General features: G+C 38.4%; 1 protein-coding gene across 2 annotated transcripts in view; it reads left to right on the top strand.

Annotated features, from left to right (window-relative positions):
* The window catches only part of LOC132956228 (copine-8), an 83,669-nt gene that overhangs the window by 50,929 nt on the left and 19,305 nt on the right, over positions 1–13,435 (top strand). For both annotated transcript variants that reach the window (XM_061029544.1, XM_061029545.1), the window contains exons 7-12: positions 3,974–4,037; positions 6,622–6,725; positions 7,309–7,413; positions 9,700–9,741; positions 11,008–11,083; positions 13,380–13,433. In XM_061029544.1, coding sequence (XP_060885527.1) covers positions 3,974–4,037; positions 6,622–6,725; positions 7,309–7,413; positions 9,700–9,741; positions 11,008–11,083; positions 13,380–13,433 — 445 coding nt within the window. The remainder of the gene's footprint in view (positions 1–3,973; positions 4,038–6,621; positions 6,726–7,308; positions 7,414–9,699; positions 9,742–11,007; positions 11,084–13,379; positions 13,434–13,435) is intronic.

The raw sequence follows: 13,435 nt of genomic DNA, 5'->3' as shown, positions 1-13,435 counted from the left end.
AAGTGCTGATTGTAATTTTTCATTTTAAGTGTGTAGAGAGAAGCCCCGGAGAATTCTGAAATAGATAAGTGAGCTACAATTTCAGATACAAGTAAGAAGGCAGACACACACACCAGCACCCACCACCTGACAAATGGGAGGGTTTTTTACTCAACCTATGGCGACGGTGGCAGGTAAATAAAAGTTCTTATGAATACAAGCCTGATTTTAAGGATTTGTACATCTACATGTAACTGTGGTGTGAAATGAATTTGATTTGATGTTCCTCTTGGAAAAAGTATTATTGTGTTTCAGTGGTTGTGTTGACTCAGAATATTTGACTAGTTAATAAATGTCTTCTATATTTTTTGTGTTCTCCTTCAATTAGAAATATAAATAAAATGACATACATGTGCAGACACGGGATTCTTTTCTCAGTTGCTTGAGCCCATGTCTGTGCATGCATATGTGTAGAAGCCCAGAAGTGGCCCAGACTTAATTACACGTCTCGCCAGACACTGATTGCAAAACCATGTGCCTTGATTAGATGATTCACAGCAGTGTCCTTACGTGTGCACACACTGACACGTATGCAGGGAGAAACACTTCAATACTTTGGAGTCCCCTTCATGTGTCATTAATAAACTGAAAATTGGGGAGCCATTCAACTTAAAGTGAGGATGACCAAAGAGTGAATTTTCAAGAGCGCTTTCATTCAAAAATCACTGAAAATCATTCACATCATTAAAAAAAAAAAAAATCATTAAATTAAATTACACATATATTTTTATCCCTGCACGGGTTATGTACATTTCTTGTATAAGTCTATTTTTAATTGCACAGTTTAAGTTTGATTCATCTAGGGGTATTCTTTAAATCTTTTTTTCAGGTTAATATATATGTATGGGAGGGAGGGCGTCAGTTTTGTGGTCAATTTGTAACAAATGTTTCATGTCATGTACGTCTTTGTAACCTGCTACTGGATGCTTTGAATTTCCCTCGGGATCAATAAAGTATCTATCTATCTATCTATCTATTGCATTCATAGACCCAATGTTATACTTTTACAGCTTTCATCATGTTTTTTCTATTATTCTATATGATCAGTAAATAGTGTTACCATTTAAGAGTGCTTTACTGCGACAAAAAACACAACACTCATTATGATCATCACTATAATATTTTTAATGTGCTGTCATTCTTTTTCTACTGCAGGAAGAACTACACATATTTTCCTATAGGCAGTTTACATTCACGCATACACATGAATTGCAGAGCACTGTTTTGAAATCACCTGTATGAGATACATCTCTGAGTTTCTCCCTGACCCTTTCTTGTGTTTGTCACATATTGTGTCTGCATGCATATGGTAAAACTGTGAGATACATTATTCATCCAGTAACTATGCAGTCCTCTTGGTTACCACCCACGTATCATTTTAAGGCCGATCTCTCAGAATAATGACCACCACGACTATATGAAAAATAGAGCGACAAGACAAAATAATGAGCAGAGAAATCCTATTCAATATCCTACTGTTAAGGCCCCAGCTTGATAGATTGTCATGGCGACACAAGTTCTTTGCACTTTTCTAGTGTGTGTGTGTGTGTGTGTGCATGAGAGTTTTCTTTTAGCTTATTGTTGCAGCACAAATACATGATTGAGACTGAAAGTGTGAGGATCATATAGAGAAGAGACAATGAAAGAGTTTAATCTGCCTTAATGTTGTACACTGTAACAACAGTCAATGGAAACCAGATTATAACCAATGACATTAAAATGGAGTTAGACCCATCTCTGCAGCCAGCACTGCATTCACAATCCTGGGAATGCTTTCCAACAGATTCTGGATTGTATCAGTGGTGAGGTCTGCTGTTGGACCTGCAGCCTTGGATTGCAACACGCATTAGTTGTCGTGATGGTAATATCATTTCCTGATATATGTCTGAGAATAGCATTGCTTTTGCAAGTAAAATAGACATTTAAAGACTTTATATGTGATTTTTCACACTTAAATATAATATAAATCAAGTATATCCTCTGAAAATAACTCTGTGAGTCATGACTGTCTTCAATGGGTGTAACACCCGAGTCCCACTGTCTGTGATGTTTTCAGAGTTTTCAGAGTCCTATCTTCAGTTTGTTTACATCGCCGGGACGGCCGGCTGACTCCTCCCCTCACGTATAAAAGTTGTTTAATTGAGGGACTAGAGAAAAGAAGAATAACATACTGTACTCACTGCTTAACTGTGTTTCTAGATCACGCTCATTTCAGGTAAATTTACATGCAGTATGAAGATACGAGCAGAATAAAGATCGCTAGCATTAGCATGCTAACACAACAATGCAGCGCAAGTTGTTTTGGTTTCATGCTGGTGCTCAAGGGCGACATCTGCTGGATCAAATATAAAGCCTTTAAAGCTCTCGTCTCTCTTATGCAAAGTTTCAGTTGCAGGATCTATTTCAACAGCACCCCCCATGTTCTTGTGCTAGAGTAAAGGAGACTTGAATTGCATTCACACTGAGGTCCTTGACCCCAATTCTCAGCTGTCTAAATGAGTTTGGGCTGAGTCGATTTCTGCCAGGTGGGTCTCTCAAATCAGAGCTCATCAGATGACAGGCCACTTTGTCACATTGCAAGGCCACTCAAAAGTCATGTCAAATTATGGTGCTCTGCTTTTCCTCCCACACAGGGAAAGCTTTCCATAACCACTAATTCAGGGATTCTGAAATCTGTAATAATAATTAAAAAAAAAAAAAATTAAACCTTAATCGCGCTTAGGAATTGGCTTTAACAAATGTTCATGGCAATTCATATACATGTATACAGACCCAAAAGTTAAAATGTATACTGTTTAATCTTTAAAAAAGGTACCCCCAGACACCTACATTCCTTTCACACACACACCACTATTGCTACTAAAGCCTGGCTCACACTGCAGGATAATCGGGCCATTTGAGCTCCGATTCTTCCTTCCCGACAATCGCTGGGTCTCTCCCAACTCGAGGCTGCTCAGACCCTATTATCTGTTCAGATTATCTTGTAGTGTGAGTGGTACAAAGATCCAATCTTAACGTCCCTGATCTGCCCGGCGATCGTCGGGGACGCCCCGATTAATTTCAAACATGTTTGATATTTAGAATTTAAAATCTTGACGTTAACGTCATGAAAGGGTCCGGCAGAAGTTGTGTGTGACTACAATATAAACAGAAGAGACAAGGGGGGACTGTAGTCATGGCGACCAGCGGCAGGACGCAACCTGGTGTTTTTATTTTTTTTTATTTTTCAGTACAGATCATCAGTGCAGCACTTTTCTGAAACTTGTATCCATATAGCTACGATTGTATCAACTTTCCTCTATCCTACAACAACTTCCACTTCCTTCTCTTTCACCAAACGTTGTCCTTTGTTTTTTTCAAATGAAACTTTATTAACAATTGTCAACGCTCCGTCCCGATTTCACTCGTACAGTGTGAGCTGACATGCCACCCTGACTTTTATACAATCAGGGAAAAATCGCAGTGTGAGCCAGGCTTTAATCTTACTCACCTTCCAGAATATAATAGAATACTCAGTGAAAATGTCACAGTGATGAATGTGTTGGTGAGACATATATTGCAGAAATATCCTGTAGTCTAACTACAGAAATGACACAATAAATAGACACCTTGACATGCAGTCCGTCATCAGTGTGGAGAGGGACTTTCAGATGACCCTTCAGTTGCTCTCCTGCTGTTGTAAAGTCACCATGAAGGTTGAAGCCTGTGATGTGACACATAAGGAACGTGTTCTTTAATTTGCTTATTGTTCATATTGAGTCCTTTTGTACTCACTGTTCTGATGTTTAGACGTTAAATAGAGAATGTCTCCCAGTTCTTACATAATAAGAATTTGACCTTAGTTATTAAATGCAGGTGACATTAACAGTGTGTTCATGACAAACAGAATGTACATTGGGAATAAAGCTGAGAAGTCTTTGTGTTGTGTTTACAGAGGCATTCCAGGGAAGAAATGCGGGATCATTATTGTGAAAGCCGAGGAGCTGAACAACTGCAGGGTGAGGATAGGTGTAAATCTTCTTAATGAATGTTCTTGTTTTAATGGCTCTGCTCGTTATATACCTATTATCTATCTCTTACTTCAAATAAAATGCCGTCCAAATGTAAGGCCTTTTGTCCCTTTCATGAGTGTTACTGCCTGTATTGACAAATCAAGGCAGGTCTCAGTTATAGTCCTCTATGCATTTAGTGTTGAAATAGTTTGCAGATGAAAAGCAAAGGACAAATCATAAAGATGAACTTATTATGTCATCAGTCCAAGAAAGACAGAACACTGTATGGGTACCAGTGTGAGAAAACTGGGTTAAAGATGAGCTGGAGATTCAATATGCATGTGCCTCTTAGTCTCCTGCATGATGATCTGGATGAAGACTAAATGACACCTCAGTGAGTGACAAGAGGGTCAGTGCTGGCTTTTGAGATGGAAATAAATGTTGAAATCACAAAAACACATTTTCTGTGAAATTAGAACATATACACTATATTTTAACAGTATAACTTATAAGAACTATAGAATAAAACAGTAGAGTCTGACTTATATGCAGCTGATATGCAATATGTTTTAACAGTGGAAGAATGATCAAGCTGTTGTATTGATGCTTTCCTATTCTTGTTCCCTTGGCAAAACATATTTTAGCTGCAGGGGGTGGGGGGGCGTGTTTAAAGAATATTTATAGAAACAGCTCTACAAAATCCTATTCATATTAGTCAGTAAGTTAGTTTATGTATTAATTGTGCTTTGTTTCTCTTTACTTCTCCACACACACATACACAACTGAATCTCTTCTTTCTAAAAACAGCAGTTCAATCAGCTCTGTCTCTTTCCCTTTCCGTTTGCCTCTTTTTGCTGTTTGGGGTATTTCATTCAATATTCTGTTCTCATAACAGGTTATTTGTGTGGAGTTCTGTTTATTGGGCAGCCTAACACAATGATACAAAATCAAAAGTGCAGACAAGAGTATTGATAGTGATTGGTGATCTTATTCAGATGCTAAAATAGTCAGTGAATATTGTCCATCTTTGGGAAACACAATATTTAAAGAGTCCATATTAAGCCCTTTTTGAGGTTCGTATATTTAATCTATGTACCTACTTTTGTACGTTCACAATAGCTAAAGTTTGAAAAAAGTGTCTGTTTTCATGTACTGCTCCTCCTTGCTCCCTCTCCGCTCTGAGTCCGTCAGCTACACTCTGTTGAGCCCCCACTGTTAGACCCCACGTGGGCCAAGTCTGCTCTGATTGGTCTGCTGATCCGCTCTGTCGTTATTGGTCAGTTGCTCAGCACGCTTCTCAGAAATTTCAACATGAGCTGCAGGGCTTGCCACAACGAGCCAATGGGCTTAGATCAGTGATCTCACACTGACAATGACGTCGGACTGACACATTTTTATCGAGGGGGACTAGAACCGAGCGTTACATGCAGCTAATGCTACAGCTAACAGGAGGACGTAGGAGAAGCCACGTTTCCGAGGACTTTGAATTTTTGCACATAGATGTGCCTAAACATGCGCAGGACATTTGGAAAACACACTAAAGAGCATATAAAACCAGAAAAAGCATAATCTGGGACCTTAATATGTAAATTTTTAGCATTAAGGTTTAGTTGGTGTCTTTCCTAGTTTGACATTTTGACCATTGATGTCTTTATTTGCCAGACAAATGCATGTGTTTACTGGCCCAAAGCCAGTTAATACCGGCTAATGTAAACCCTGATCCCGACGGCAGAGAATACATCCCTACAGTTTTTCTTCATAACAGATTGCGACATAACGATAGGCTGAACTGTTGTCTCGCTTAACCAGGTACAGGAAGTCATCTAACCCAAGTTTTGTCTCAGGTTTGCATACAAATAATTAAATAAGACACAAATAAGACACCTTGTGCCATCAGTCTGTCAGCATCAAAGAAAGAATAGTTTTTCTTGGCTGTGTTTAAAGTCTTTTGTGAGAAAAATGTGAAAAATGTGATTTTTCACACTTAAATATAATATAAATCAAGTATATCCTCTGAAAATAACTCTGTGAGTCATGACTGTCTACAATGGGTGTAACACCCGAGTCCCACTGTCTGTGATGTTTTCAGAGTTTTCAGAGTCCTATCTTCACTTTGTTTACATCGCCCGGACGGCCGGCTGACTCCTCCCCTCGAGTATAAAAGTTGTTTAATTGAGGGACTAGAGAAAAGAAGAATAACATACTGTACTCACTGCTTAACTGTGTTTCTAGATCACGCTCATTTCAGGTAAATTTACATGCAGTGTGAAGATACGAGCATAATAAAGATCGCTAGCATTAGCATGCTAACACAACAATGCAGCGCGAGTTGTTTTGGTTTCATGCTGGTGCTCAAGGGCGACATCTGCTGGATCAAAAAATCACATATAAAGCCTTTAAAGGTCGCATGTAGAGAAGCCCATTGAAGAAGAGAAACAATAGCAGCCTTGCACCAGAGATCATTCCCAAAATGTTACATTCAAAGTTCTGCAGTTGTGATAGTAAGCACCTAAATTTACCTTTGTTTTACCTTTGTTCGAAAAATGTGCTCTTAAAACGGTCACTTGTTTTTTTGGTTTATGTTTATCAGGAGTCAGTGATGATGCAGTTCTGCGGAAACAAGTTGGACAAAAAAGATTTCTTTGGAAAGTCTGACCCTTTCATGGTGTTCTACAGGAGCAATGAGGATGGCACGTGAGTTCTCCTCCCTTCCTCTTCCTTCATCTTTCCTCCTCTTTGTTTTAGGTTTGTTCCTCCCCTGCATCCGCAGGAAATTGGTTTCATTGATTCATCACACATCAAAAACAGCGCTGCCTGTTTAAGCATGTGTGTGAATAACGTGGAAATGTTTGCGCTTGACATGTGCACAACTCTTGACTGGTTGTGTGTGTGTGAAAGCAGGAGACTGTTAACAGGTGCAGTCCTGTGGGGCTTTTCCAATAGATTGTTTCTGTTTCATCTCGCAGTGTGTGCCAAGTCAGATAAGACCTTATGATCTGAGGGCGGGAGATACCAAGTGCACCTGCTAGCCACGGACTAATGAAATTACCTCTTTGCAGTGTTTATGTGTGTGTGTTTATGTGTGTGTGTTGGGGCAGTAGTCCTGCTTCCAGAGCTGTCCACTTCTTCTGTAATTCTACTCGCAAGTTTTTTATTTTATTCACTGCCGAATATAGATTTTTCAACTAAATACCCCTAAACTGTACGGTCTGTCTTCTTCATTCCTTTTCCCTTCCTCTCTTTTTCTCTAATTGTCTTTCCTCCTCTTTGTCTGCAGGTTTACCATCTGCCACAAGACAGAAGTGATAAAAAACACATTGAACCCTGTTTGGCAGGCCTTTAAGATTCCTGTCCGGGCTCTTTGCAACGGTGATTACGACAGGTGAGACAGCAGATACTAGACATGGTGACTACTTAGAAAGTATATAGTAAGATAGAATTATTTCAAGGTTATTTTTAAGGATCAGACATACACTGTCAATCCGGTTAATTTGGTCAATTCAAGATTGTATTTTTAAAAGGGTTAATTATGAAAAGAATCGTAAGAAAATTGTGAGTAAAGCTCAAAACAAAATATGAGAAACCAGAATCTCCATAAAGTTAAAAAGGGAATTCAACCACAAACCTTTTAAATGTTAAAAAGTTATTTTGATTGCTGAAAGCTCTTTTTAGTGTGGTACACAGGGTTTACTCCAAACCTCAAGAGTACAAAATAAATGAGTAGGTAAAAGTCATCTCACATGTTGATATCATCTCATGGTGAAAAGAAGCAGACAGCAGGGTTTGTTTAAGTGTGCCGAGCAGACAGCAGCATTGATCTGAAGTTTGGTCCAATAAGCTCAGTAGAGGAGTGGAGATACACCATGCCTTATCATTTAGGAACTCAGGAAACTCTCAGCAGACTACACATACACTATACACACACTCACACATTGTGTCTCTGCAGCCTGTGAGGGGAGATAAGACGGCTCACAAACAATGGAGAACACTTCTTCTCCTAGGTGTTCTGATGGGCGAGCAGCCAGCCCCTTCCCATTCCTCATCCTTATTACATCTTTCCCTCTAATGTGCATCCAGCTCTATAAGCAGCTTTAAGGCCCATCAGTCTCAATGTTCATGAATGCACACAGAAGGATTCACAAATGTATTTTGTCATTTATATATGAATGACTATCTATAGAAGTATTTTTCAATGCACACACAAATATTTATTATTGTATAAAAATGTAAAAAATATCCACAAATAAAAAAATACGGTTCACAAATGTATTTCTGATTCACACACAAATATTTATTGTTTTATATACATAATAGAAATCCACAAATATATGATATACACATGTATTTGCAATATTCATCAAAAATACATTTATATACAAACTGTTCAGTCTGCATTTACAAACTGGTCGTCATTTGTGAACCTCACTGCATTTGTGTGTGGGACTTTTGAGACTCCCCTGCCTGTACTGTCTCCTTCCTATTCAGCCAATCACAGTAGTGTAGATTCAAGGGTATGTTTTAATGTGATAAATTTAGTGTTACATCTGCGCAGACAGCGATTAGCCTGGCTGTCTGCTTCAAGTCCTCTTTATGCTATTTTGACGAGCACAAATAGTCACTGTGGTTGTCGTACTATAGATGGAAAGTTGTTTATCGTGGTGGGTATCACATTTACATTCATATACAATGATAAATATTTGTGTGTGCATTGAAAAATTAATATGACAGAATACATTTGTGAATCCTTCTGTGTGCATTCCTGAATATTGAGACTGATCTAACTCCATACACTAATGTTGGTTTTTATTTTCACTTCCTCTCATATTGAGAGTGGGGGGGTAAGAGAAAGTGCAGTTTCAGCTCCTGTTGTGCATTATATAAACAGAATATACCACTTGTTTGTCTACACTCTAAATCATTTACATTAACAAGAAGTAAGTCAAAAAAAATTAATGAACTATATCTGTCTGGACACAAAGTTTCACCCAAAACTAAGTCCTTCTCTAATATCTACAGTGGGAAAAAAACAATTTAGAGAGTACAAATTCATTCTGTTGAGACTTTGACAACACTCATTTTCAGTTTTGTTTCTTTTTCACACCATCTTCTCCTATCCTCTATAGCATTCTCTATAATCACTCTATAGTGATTTTAGCTTTCTCTGTTTTAATTTAGATTCTATTCTGTTATCCCTTTTCCTCAGCCCTCTACCTCATTGCTCTCCTACTTTAAATAAAAGCTATGTTAAAGACATTGGTAGATAGAGTGATAGTGCAGCATATCTGCCTCTTTTCCCCTTCCATTTCCTTGCAAGCTATATTTGGAAGCCTCAATAGATATGTTAGGAGATGAGAGAGCATGTTACAAATACATTGACAAGCAGGCAAAAAATAAAGATAAGCTATAGAATGGATTAGCTCCTCCTAATCGCTCCATGACAACAAATAAAAAATAGAGTTAGGCACAACAACTTTTTATAATTTATCATTTCACAAATATAGAAAAAGACCTGAAAGCACTTTAGCATGTGAATTAACTTCAGTAAATTGGACCACATTGTATTCTCCTTCTAAATATAAGGTGAGATCATCTTCACTGAAGTACAAAGTAAGCTCATGCACAGACTGTAATACATGTTTTACCTGATCCTCTGTTCCTCTCTCAACAGAACAATCAAGGTAGAAGTGTATGACTGGGACAGAGATGGCGGGTAATTCCTCCCTTTTGTTTGCTTACTAACACTGATTAACCTATCACAAAACTTTTATAATTACAGCTTTGAATTCATAGCTTTCAGTCATGAGACTGGGGCAGAGGCCTGGAGGCAGAAACAGAGCTTAAGAAAGTGGCAGCCACCATTGAACACTCAATGGAGCTACAGCATGGGCTTGTTAATTCACCATGTTTTCAAAACAACATTTTATTGCATCACTTGACAACTGCTGAAAAACTAAAACTTGAAGTTTTCGGCACTTGCCATCCTAACACAGCATCCAGGACAATCATTTAAAACAGCCCAGAACCTCCCTTATTATTAAAGCATGAGTGAGTGCTAATTAGCTAAATATAGTTTGTTAACATTACCTAAAGATAGTTAAATGACGACTGTCAGCTGTCACTTTTAGTCGTTATGACAGTGACAGGCAGTAATGTTAGTTTTAAGTTCCAAGCATGTGGGAAGCCTATACAATTTGACAAATTATGTTTTTCTATTCAACCAGATCAGAAATGTTTTCCATTAATTTGCTGCCACGGTATAAACAAAGCTTTAAGATGTGTTCAAACACAAAGCAGTCAAAGAGATTTTTTTTTTATGTTTAGGCAGTACAATACAAGAAATTTGGTTCTGATCCAATCATCGCTTAAAGGTTCTATATGTAACTTTTTACATGTATAAATCGTTTTTATCGCCCATTAATAAGCGAACGGTTCACTGTCTATCTGTGTTGCCTGTATAAAAAGTTTCCCCGGGTTGTATTTTCCGCGAAAGCTCCAGGAAGTGACATTTTATGCACGTTCTCAACGTCCTCCTCACTCCAAACAAACAAACGCTGTATTTTTGAAAGTTACATATAGCTCCTTTAAACAGTGCTCAGAAATGCAGTGACTATTACACACAAATAACTTGAAGTGTCTAGTCCTATATCATGACTAAACCACAGTGTTTTAACATTAAAATCCAATTGAATCTTGAAATCATGTATCTTGATGATCTAGAGAAGCATCAATGTGCTTCTTGAGAAAGATACTTGTTGAGGGTGGCAGTGACCATGAAATGTCTTTAAATAGATGTACAATGTATTAAACGAGTGGATCTACATTATTTCCAATATGATTATTACATAATACTAAAAACTCAAACTGATATCTTTAATGAGAAGTGGTTGAATCAGTGATTAGAGAGTCAAAGGAAATGCATTAGGAAATTATTTTTCATTGATTTCTTGTGTTTTTCCTCTTTTGCTCCTCTCTGTAGTCATGATTTTATTGGAGAGTTCAGCACCAGCTACAGAGAACTATCCAGAGGGCAGAGCCAGTTTAATGTCTATGAGGTGGGTTTATGTGTGTGTGTGTGTGTGTGTGTGTGTGTGTGTGTGTGTGTGTGTGTGTGTCTGTGTGTGTGTGTGTGTGTGTGTGTGTGTGTGTGTGTGTGTGTGTGTTAAATTCAAGAATGGTTCTCAAACCAGTATACAGGTCAATCAAACTCAGATAGCAGTAGTTCTTTATCTAGACCTAATTCTTGTTAATTAATAATAATAATAATAATAATAATAATAACATTTTATTTAAAGGCGCCTTTCAAAACTCTCAAGGTCACCTTACAGAGCAGAGATAAAAACAACCAAGTAACAACACAACGATAAAATTAACATTAAAAACAGAAATGTTCAGGATGTAAAGGAGTTATGAGAATGGGTGGAGAATGATCAGACTGAATATGCCAGTTTAAAAAGATGTGTTTTCAGATGAGATTTGAAAATGGAGAGAGAGTCAATATTACGGATTTGTGGTGGGAGGGAGTTCCAGAAGGTGGGGGGGCAGAGCGGCTGAAGGCCCTGGACCCCATGGTGGACAGGCGGGCGGGTGGTGCAGTGAGTTGAATTCTTCACATACATAATGTATGCATTAAAGAGGCCAATTTTGAGACTAAACTGGTAGAGCTTTTTTATCCCTCACAAACACACACACACACACACACACACACACACACACACACACGCTGACAGTTATGATGGATCACTGGCTTATCTTCCCCCAGGAAGAGTCAACACTTTTTGATTAACAGAGAACAACACAGAGAGCAGAGCATGCTGGGAACTGTCATTTTAAACCTTAATGTGCAAACAGAGTCACATAGACAATATATGGAAAAACCCACAGATGAGATGGACAAAACACACACTGACTGACACAGAAATTCATTTGGGGGCACTGGTGGCGCAGTGGTTAGTGCGCCACGGTCCTCTTGCGGGTGGCCCAGGTTCAAATCCCACCTGTGGCTCCCCTCCCACCTGTCATTCCCCACCCTCTGTCCCTGATTTCCAACTCTATACACTATCCTATCTCTCCATCACTCTTAAAGGCTCAAAAAGCCAAAAATAAATCTTTAAAATAAAAAAAGTAATTTGGACATTTCAGGTTTCTTGAGCCTGTACTTAAAACTGGCTGTAAATGAGAGGTGGGCATTGCACTGCCAAAGAACCTAAGTGTGTGTGTACTCTGGTGTAGGTACCATGTTTCAATCAGCCCTCCAGTGTTTCAATGTGAACAAAGGAGAAATGCATAAATCTACACATTCTGTTTGTAGTTTCCTTGAGGCCCTCTCTCTGCTCTAACCTTGGTTTCATGTTCTGGCTGATCCCCACAGGAACTGTTTCCTTTATTGAGCTTTGATCACAACAGGAGACAAAGCTTGTTAAGCTAGTTTAATGATGAACTGGGATCCTCTTATATTAAAGGAAGATTTACAACACTTTACAAATCATGTTCCTTATTTATAAAGACACACCACGATTGCCAGAGCCTCAACACATCTTTTAAGTGCTTTCTTTTAAGGCAGGATAACCCAGAACTTCCACCAGATATGTTTGCATTGTGTGTCCTCTCCGGGCCATTACGGCTCCGTGTACCCTTGTCCGTCAACAACCCACAGGCTGCGTTCCCTTTGCGGACTGCCGGAGGTGAGACTCAGCGCTGCAGAGCCAGTGGAAGCTCACACATTGAATAAAGTAGAAACAAGCATCTGGTGGAGTTTAGGTTCAAATGACCTGGGGAGAGAATGAGAGGAATGTATTCAAATATATTATATACAACTTAAGATACTAGACATTACTATTGAGTTCATGTTCAGCTTTTCTCAGCTGTCTTGTGATGTAGGGTGGACCATCGTTTAGGTTTTAACAAATGTTTTTGTTTTTTATTTATTTTCTAGAGTTTCTATGAAATCCTAGTTTTCTAGAAATATAAAAGTACAAGTTTTTGTTTTTTTTTGGGGGGGGGGGGGTTCTGTCCCACACCATCAATATACACAGGTTAACGCTGGTTGTTTTCATCAATGTCCTTTAAAACGGTTTACTAAAGCATCAAACAGTTAGATGGTGTACATTGTGAAGCTCTTATTGAAAGAGACAGATCTTTGCCCCATGAGTCTGCACAGACCTTAGATAAACAGAGCTTGACCATATTTTTATGGCAAAATGCAATGTTTCAGTTGAAGAACAGTAGGGTTTGTCCAGTACTCCCTAGTGGACAAGAAAATGAGTTAATGCAATTTAACAATACTTGAAGACAGTCAGCAAATAAATTAATTAATGATTAAATGATTATTTACATTCCTGTTGTTTTTAGGTGATAAATCCAAAGAAGAAAGGGAGGAAGAAAAAATACCTCAACTCTGGAACGGT

This window comes from Labrus mixtus, chromosome 22, assembly GCF_963584025.1.
Source record: "Labrus mixtus chromosome 22, fLabMix1.1, whole genome shotgun sequence".
Lineage (NCBI taxonomy): Eukaryota > Metazoa > Chordata > Actinopteri > Labriformes > Labridae > Labrus > Labrus mixtus.
This window is presented reverse-complemented; position numbering and strand designations above follow the sequence as displayed.